The sequence below is a fragment of the Clinocottus analis genome, unplaced genomic scaffold (assembly GCF_023055335.1).
Source record: "Clinocottus analis isolate CAN_PGR_092001 unplaced genomic scaffold, fCliAna1.0.p SCAF_9, whole genome shotgun sequence".
Taxonomy (NCBI): Eukaryota; Metazoa; Chordata; class Actinopteri; order Perciformes; family Cottidae; genus Clinocottus; species Clinocottus analis.
The window spans coordinates 19510498-19519527 of record NW_027176251.1 but is presented as its reverse complement, the minus strand read 5'-3'; the positions used below and the strand labels follow the sequence as shown (position 1 = coordinate 19519527).

The 9030-nt window shown below is 42.3% G+C and overlaps 1 protein-coding gene across 2 annotated transcripts; it reads right to left on the bottom strand.

Moving 5' to 3' along the window:
* Nucleotides 1–3918: 3918 nt before the first annotated feature.
* On the bottom strand, nt 3919–6163 carry LOC137781696 (uncharacterized). Of its 2 annotated transcripts, none has more exons than XM_068570611.1 (3): nt 5920–6163; nt 4693–4767; nt 3919–4618 (listed from the first exon to the last, which is right to left on the bottom strand). In XM_068570611.1, the coding sequence occupies exons 2-3, from the start codon at nt 4696–4698 to the stop codon at nt 4181–4183; spliced, it is 444 nt and encodes a 147-aa protein (XP_068426712.1). In that variant the 5' UTR covers nt 4699–4767; nt 5920–6163; the 3' UTR covers nt 3919–4180. The 2 variants fall into 2 exon arrangements, 1 of the variants encoding a protein (XP_068426712.1); XR_011077227.1 differs by having other exon boundaries at nt 4475–4636; nt 4702–4767.
* Nucleotides 6164–9030: the final 2867 nt, after the last annotated feature.

Below are 9030 nucleotides of genomic sequence, written 5' to 3'. Positions count from 1 at the left end.
GTCAGAAGTATTGTCGGATAGTCAGTCAGAAGGGCTGATGGGACGACGCAAGGGGGCCCTTGCATGTCTTGCGTGCTTGCGTCTCTGCGTAAAACCCGAGTATAAATGACCCTTAAGCCCTCAACATCAATGGGCTATTCCACCCTGCCCCTGGTCCTGATGGTATCAGCTCCAGGGTCCTAAAGACATGCGCCTCCCAGCTGTCTGGTGTCTTGCAGCACCTCCTCAACCTGAGCCTGAGGTAGGAGGAAGTCTCGGTGCTGTGGAAGACGTCGTGCCTGGTCCCTGACCCAAAGGAAGTCGATTCCATCCGGCCTCAAAGACTACGGGCCGGTTGCCCTCACATCCCATGTGATGAAGGTGCTGGAGAGGCTGATCTTGGCCCACCTCCGACCGCAGGTGAAATCATCGCTGTACCCTCGGCATTTCCCTTACCAGCCTCCTGTGGGAGTGGATGACGCCATCATCTACCTGCTGCAACCAGCTCAGTCGCACCTGGATGGAACCGGTGTCTCTGTGAGAGTCACTTTCTTTGACTTCTCCAGTGCTTTTAACACCATCCAACCATTGCTACTGAGTGACAAACTGCAGGGGGTGGGGGTAGACTCGTCCACCATCTCCTGGATCACTGACTACCCCACAGGCAGACCACAGTTTGTCAGAATGGACTGTGTGCTGTCTGAAACGGTGGTCAGTGATGTTGGAGCCCCACAGGGAACTGTTCTGTCTCCCTTCCTGTTCACCTTGTACACCAATGACGGGGGTCATGCCATCTGCAGAAGTACTCTGATGACTCTGCAGTGGTCAGGTGTATTAAGAATGGACGGAAGGGGGAGTTCAGGGCAGTGGTGAGTGACTTTGTGGAGTGGGCTGGTGAGAATCACTTGGTTGGCCAAGACTCGAGAGATGGTGGTGGACTTCAGGAGGAAGACGACAGCTCCTAGACCTCTGAGTGTCCTGGGAGAGGACATGGACATGGTGGAGGAGTACAGGTGAAGACAGACTGGACCGGAAGGGCAACGCTGTCTACAAGAAGGGGAGTCGACTCTTTTTCCTGAGGAAGCTTGGATCCTTCAACGTGTGCAGGAGGATGCTGCAGATATTTTACCGTTCGGTTGTGGCCAGTGACTTGTGTTTCGTCATTGTCTGCTGGGGGAGCAGCATTGGAGCCGGTGACACCAATAAACTTAACAAACTGGTTAATCGGCTAACGTGTTCCACACGTGCTGCAGCTTCAGAAACAACGCCAAGATGTTCATTATGATAATAATAATAATAATAATAATAATAATAATAATAATAATAATAATAATAATAATAATAATAAACATGATAAAATAGTCATTTTGTGTATAAGGCTGAAATATCCCTCAGCTTCTTTTCTTTTCTCAACGAGACCTTTTGAAATGTGTCAGAGCATTGACAGGAGTTGTGATGTCAGTTCAAATGGCGTGGTGTGTGTGAGCAGTGAAAGCAGTTAAACTGTCAGGTGAGGGTTGCCAAAGAGGAGTTGAAAAGATGAACGGATTCTTTTAAATTGAAATGGATCATAATTTGGGAATATTTCAAAAATTACAAATGATATGAAAACCATGAAACAATGTAGAGTATTTATGAGGAAAGTTAACATTGTTTAAAGATTGAAAACATTTCATAGACGATTGTATGGAATAAAATGCAAGGATTTAAGCATGCATAACTGTCAAAAATGTTGAATTTGCCCATTATTGCTTTCAACATCTGTTGGGGGTAAAAGTACCTCTGGGTTTGCACAAATGCTTTTATCTCATTCTGATACTAAATGTTTAAGTAGTGTATTGTGCATTGTTATCGCTGAAAGTTTACAAAGATCATCCTGTCCTGGCTCATTACTGACTATTACATCTACAGGATAATATCATTATTTTTATAAACTGGAACTATGTTTTGATCATGAGTATTTTGAATTCAGATACAGATTCTGAATATCCTTTGGTGAAATGTCGCTGTTCTATTATTTATGACAAATACATTCAACTCATGTCTAACATCGATCATGTCAACAATATGAAAAACTTTAAGCAATAACTGTACTCTGCAAAACACACTAGACAAGGTTGTTCTGGACCTCTGACCTGTGCACACTGCACTCATCACGCTTCACTGCCACTCAGACGGACTGAGCTACTGCACACCAACACACATGTTGTGTGCAGAGAAATAGTGTTTCCCATGTGAAGAATTCATTTGTAGTTAAAAGGCAGTACACAGATCTCTCAATACATTTACAAACATATGTATTATTAATCTTATTAGTGGTAATGGCTTCCTGCACAAAATATAAGAGAAAACAAACTGATAATAGGGTCATCTTGTGGATAAGTGCAGACCCTTTTTACAGTTTTACAGTAACTGACCACATGTCAAAGTAATGTGAGCCAGTTCTCTTTATGAACACATACATGTTACCTGAAATGAACCCCAGCATGTTGCACAGCATCTAGAGTGACCAGCAGGGGGCGACAGCAGACTGTCTGTAATACCTACAGATTATTGACTGAGTCTCACGTTCACAGGAACTTTCATCTCATCATTTCATTTTGGTATCTTGCAATGACTCTCAAATGTTTTATTGATCTATTTAGACCGACAGTCTGTACCTGACAATCCTCTCTGAGCCGGACCTCTGTTGCAAAGTAAAAAAACACAAATGTACTGTGTAGTCATTTTATATTTCTTTATTTTGTGATGCCTCTCCAGTGTTAAGTTCTACGATGTTCATTTATAATTAAGATACAGCAGTGTTATGGACATGATTAATTAATTAAGTAACCACATTGTTTCCCCCTTATATATTAAGGTCACATCTTGTTCCCTTGCACCTTCATGTTTGTAGCACCACTTTTTGTTCTGGTAGACAATCAGTAAAGATTACAAATGTTTATGAGTTCATCTGAATACAATTGGGAAGAATTACACTGCACATTGCTGGCTGTTCCTCCATTTTATTCATATCAACATGTAATATTACAAATATCAATACTTACCAGTTATAACAGTAATGTCTTCGAGTCAAATGGAAATCAAAAAGACATTAAATATACATACATTTTGTCATACATTTAATTGTATCAGAAATATTATGATATTGTTTCTAATATAAAGACATATGTAGAAACATATTCAGTAAATAAACGGTATAAATACTGGACATACAGGTTACATGAGCATACTGTATTCTATGTGACAAATAAAACACTTTAAAACTTTCAGAATGACTATTTCTCGTTCAGCCTGAACCGTCAGTCTCCTTCTTGATTTCTGAGCAGATAAAACAGCTGCTGACAGCTTCCTGTGTGTGTGAGGAGCTTCCTGAACCCACCAGCACAGAAGAAGCAGATGGAGACAAACTCCGTCCTCTGTGCTGGTGGGGACGGGACGGTCCTCGTCCTCTCGGCTGGTGGCGTCGGGTGGAGAGGCAGGGAGGACCGGACTTACTGGGTCTCTGACTCTCTGGGGTGCTGAGATGGTTCAGAGGTCTGCTGTGTGTCTGGGTTGTCCTGGGATGACGAGTTGGTTGACCTCCACCCTCAGCTGCTCCAACAGTGAGACCTGAGGAGTCCTGCCCTGTGAAACACAAACACAAGAGATGAATACTTTTGAACTCAACGACACAACATTTACATTGTTGTGTTGAATCTGACCTCCAATGGTGGAATCGTATTACTGATACTTCTGCAGTCCTGGAGAGAGATTACTTACTCCGTCCACTAGAAGAAAGGCGACCACCGCTCTCCATCTGGTCCTGTACTCCTCCATCCTTCCGCTCTGCTCGGTCTTAAAGGAGATCCTGGATGCTGCTTCCTGTATCACGGCCATAAATACCTGAGTAAAAGAGACTTGGAAACTTTTCTCAACGTTAGTAGTTTTTAATGCACATCTGTCTGGTTCAGCTTCACCCAACTAAACAAATAAACAGAGAGAGTCAAATGCTGTTCCTGGGAGTCTTGACTTTTCCAAACTCCCACGTCCAAATTCCAAAGTACACAACTGGGGGCGGAGCTTCTTCAGGACCAAATCCTCTGCTGCAGAGTGCTACCTATTGCCAACCCCGCCAGACGCGAGGGAAGGCTGTCTGGTGCTTCATCAGTCCTGCCAGACATAAAGGTTTTACAATCCTGCAGCAAACAGGCTGTCGGCCTCAGTCCGAGTCGCTGTCCTCATCCCTCTGCCAGTATCTTCTGAAGGGTCCGAGGTGAGACGCTCCGTCGTCCTCTTCTCTGGTCCTCTTGGCGGAGGATCCGAGGCCCGATGACGAGGGTGCACACTCTTCATCGTCCTCTTCTCTGGTCCTCTTGGTGGAGTGTCCGAGGCCTGACGTGGAGGGTGCAGATTCTTCTGACCTCTGAGGGGCTGGGGGCGCCGCGTCATCTTCTTCTTCCTCCTCTTCTACCACTTCTTCATCGTCTTCCTCCTCTTCGTCCGCTTCCTCTTGTTCCGAGAAGGAGCCGTATCCGGAATCTTCGTTCTCCTCGTCTTCGCTCTCCTCGTCTTCCTCGTTGTCCCACCAGAGTCCGTTGTCGTCCTCTTCCTCGTCGTCCTCTCGCACGTAGTCATGGATGTGATCACCAGGGAAGATCTGAGGAATGAACACCCCCTGTTCCCAAAAACCAATCATCATACCACCGTTCACAATTTCAACGTCAAACTCACCTTCATTACCTTCGTCGTCAAAGGGGATCCAGTCGGGGACTCCTGCGTCCTCTTCCATGATGTCGTTCACACCAGCTGAGAGGGAAAGTTTCAAACGTAAGGATTTCCCATAACATTAAATATTTCTGGATTACATTGAGCAATAATCAAAGTTTAAAATAGATAAAAAGACAGCATATATGCATAACAACGACAGACAACACAAGAGGCTGAGCCTTTAAACATTTAACAGGAATATCAAACACAGTGCAGTTCATTCTCTGTTTAAACAGACGAGGGAATCAGAAGCAATTTTAATGCACGTGACACTTGATGATAAACATTGTTGTTATTACATTGATAGCGAGAGATTCAAATGCCAATAATAATATCTATTGTCGTTATCGATTTTGCCAGCAGTATTACTATTTCTATAAGTGCCAAACAACAATGTAGGCCTAATAATTAACAAGCTTGAGTCTATCTGCTATTTTTATCTGCACCAAACACTTGTCAGGACTTTAGTGTTTGGAATAAACGGCGTGATGGTGTTCAATTTATATTGAGCACCAGCGTCATGACGCACTTGACTGTGGCGATGTTAATCCAACATGACCACTGTCACCTCTTGAGTTTATAACTCATTATACTCTCAATTTATGAGGTGCATATCACGCGCACATGCAGTCCCATAATTACCGAACAGATCGCTCTCTCGTCCCCCGAAAACAAAGTATATCTCAACAACTAGCAAAGTGAATTTCAATGTTAGATGTTTAATAAATCATTTATTTAATATGATAACGTAAAATGAGCAGATGTTTGTACAATAGGTTACGCTTCCACAGTCAAAACAAACCAACTCAGAGTCACCTGCAGGTCACGTGCCGAACGCACGTATTAAGAATTCCATAAAAACGGCTCAGGCGCCATTTTGTTTTTGACATTTTTATGTTAAATTTCGACGTTTCGATACCTTAAACACAAAATAACGGGGCTTTCGAAGCTCTAAGATAATTGTTACCACACTCCACACATCTCCTACAATTTTTAAGAAATTCTGTGGATTAAATATTATTTTACAGGATAGACAATATTCAGTGACTTTTTAACCTTAAAACTTTCTAACCTTGAGACTTTTAACTGAGAAATCATTGATTTTTAAACAGATCTAGAACACTTTTGAGAATTCAAAGGGATACATTGACGATAAAAAAAAGATGTTTTTAAATGTAAAAGTGGTTTTACCTGCACAGCTCTGGTCCAGCTCACAGCCGGGTCGCTTCAGCAGGGCTCTGTCTCTCTCTCGATGTTCAGACCACTGAAGTCCTTCAGGGTCCAGTCGCTCTCGATAATAGTGTTCTGTTCGCCAACAAGTTTTCTTTCTCTCAGAGTCTCTCTCAAAGTTGTCTTTACAGTTTTGGGCTCACGGGAGGTTTTCAGCTGCTCGTGTCAAAGTCCAAAGTGTAAAGGGAAGATCCAGAACCGCCGCGGCCCATAAGTAGCCTCGGTCCGGTTTCTATGGCAATTACTGACGGGTTGCGTCCGTCTGTGCGTGCGTGCGTGCGTGCGTGCGTCCTTGCGTGCGATACAGAACGAGAGGCATATTAATTATTTTCATCATATTTGTCAAATATGTATTTTTATTTGATTAATATTTTAGTGATTTTAATTGTATGTGTCAGTGATCTGGTGCTATTCAGTACTGTAAACAATACACAACCCGTCACTGCAACACGTATTTAAAGTTAAATTCAAGCCTATTTGTATTCATAAATCTTACTATAATCACTGCTCCTATTGGCTATGGATGGATTCAATGCAGAGAGCAAACTTCATGTATGTAATGTAATATGACGACGTAATAAAGTTATGTTTTACAATGTCGACACAGAATTCTGATAGAGCCGTACTTATTGTTTTACCTCCGCAATGAAAAAGTGTGATTCTCATGCCAATGAATTCCCTTCGAGTCAAGGTGAAGCGGGTCACTTTCCTCCACATCTGTTAAACACTGAAAGACAAACTGCTGCTAAATGAAATAGACTTTGTTATCTTGCAATATTGTAGATAATGATGCTCTGGTTGTATCAATCACAGCATTTGGAGCGTTGTGTGCTTTACTTTGTTGCATATTTTTCTTGCTTGTTGTTTTTTGTTCCTTCTCACATTGTTGAAACCATCATCTCCTCTCTTAATGGATTCGTTGATCAACTCCAAAACATCAACATAAAAGCTCGATTTCGATCAGGAGAGAAGCGTCAAATAAAGAAAGGATCATTGTTTATTGTTAACAGATGATATGTGCTGATGAAGTCTGAGAGTCTTTGGCGCTTGGACTCTAGGGGATCTGTAACTGAGGGCCGTCTGCCCCGATTACAACACCATGAATCCCCGTGGAGTCCAGACCTGGTGGTGATGATGATGATGAAAATGATGATGAGTTGATGAAGCTGATTGATCTGACAAAGACTAGTTGGGGTGCAGGGTGCGTAACAGCAACAAGAATTAACTGAAGTAGGGAGACAGTCATGTCTAAAGAGACAGCAGCAAGATGATTGGCGAACGACGTCATTGTTTCGTGGTGCTTATTGGTCAGAGGAGACCAGCTGATTTACAGCTGCTGTCTTGATTGACGCCCCGAGCGATGACAGCCAGTAAACACGGAGTGCGCATGCGTGATACGTGATAGCAAATGTATTATAAATAAATGGCTTGCAAGAGTTTGGTCTTCCGACTGAACGCTAGAGCTTCATTTGTGATGATTTTTATGTTTTATTTTATTCTGAAACACTGACACTGTCCGACTCAAGAAAAACGACAGAACAATATATTAATATATGTCCTAATATTGAATATTGCAGCATGAAGCACATTATTCTGAAGACCAAACCACCTCATGTGACGAAGAGTTGTGCAACAGCCTCTCCTGTCTCAAACAGGTTTTAAACACAACACATTTAAAACAGCTTTTCTACACGACAAAGTGTCTTCAATGTGAAGTTGCTAGTTGCAGTTGCCCTGTCTGTCTCCAACCAAAATATAGTATTTGAACTTTAAATTGTGATATAAATCACATGGCTTCAAAGATTTGATCAATAGCATGGGTTTAGTGCAACTACTAAATTCATTAATAATTATTTGTGACACCATCGCCGTGTACGCGTGTGCGCGCGCGCTCGTGTGTGTCTGTGTGTGCGCGCGCTCGTGTGTGTGCGTGTTAGTGCTCGTTAGCTAAGGCTAGCTTCGTTTGGAGAAGTTTTGACTTTTCATTGCTCGTACTTCACCCGTCCATGTGTGTAACTGTGTGGTTGGACCTGCTCGACCTTGAGCCTCCACTTGACCTCAAAGATGAACAGACAAAACCAACCAGCTCGCTAAACTCCAAACAGCTCAGGACCTAAACACATGCTGCTTCCTGATGTTAACTTCGACGAAACTGTTATTTTTTTTTACTAGAAATCAATTATCTGATGATATAGTTTCTCTTGATGGCATTGCTCTGACATCTCGCATCACCGTGAAGAATCCCAGAGTTATCTTTGATCTTTGTCCTTTAACTGTTACATAAAACAAGGACAGCCTTTTTTCCCCTATGTAACATTAAAAAAGCAGGCACATCTTGTGTCAAAGAGATGCTTTCTGATACTGATGCAAACTCCAGGGAGCGGCATCAGAGGATCGCCCATGATACAGGAACAAAAGAGCAACTGTCCAATAGCTTTGGGTTCATCTTATCAACACCGACAGCTAATGCTGTCATCCAAAAGAAATGAGAGAAGTTAAATGTCCTTGACAGTCTTGTGTTCTCAAGAAGATGCATGGGAAGGAACTGCAAGCCTAGTCAATGTCAGCTGCATGTGTTTGATGTCTGAGGAATGCGAATGATTGGCTAAACGACAGGGTTCTGGATTATGCATTATATTTCACTTTATGAAATGTGTTAGTCATCATATCTGGTGATGATTTGGTCAAACCCTCATCAAACATCTCCAGATCTACTTGAACTAGACCCCTGAAGCTCTCTTTGAGTCGAGGCTATACGTTTAAGTCAAAATAAATGGGACGACTCACATTCATTCTTCAGATTAGGAGTAAAAATAAAGGGTTTTTAACTTTTATCTTCCACCGAAAATTAATGAATTACATTTCCAATAAATATAGCAGCTATCCCTTTTTTTAATGTTACATCTCAAATTGATTTGCTGCAAGCTTTCACAGCTACAGTCTGGCCGGTTTGAGCCTGCATGTAGTTCCTCCTCAGAGGTAAAAGGTCAAATTAATCTACTTATAAAGGTCAAGTCAAGACTCTGTAGTAAGAATGAAAACTGGCACTGACTCAATGAATGGAAGACCCGG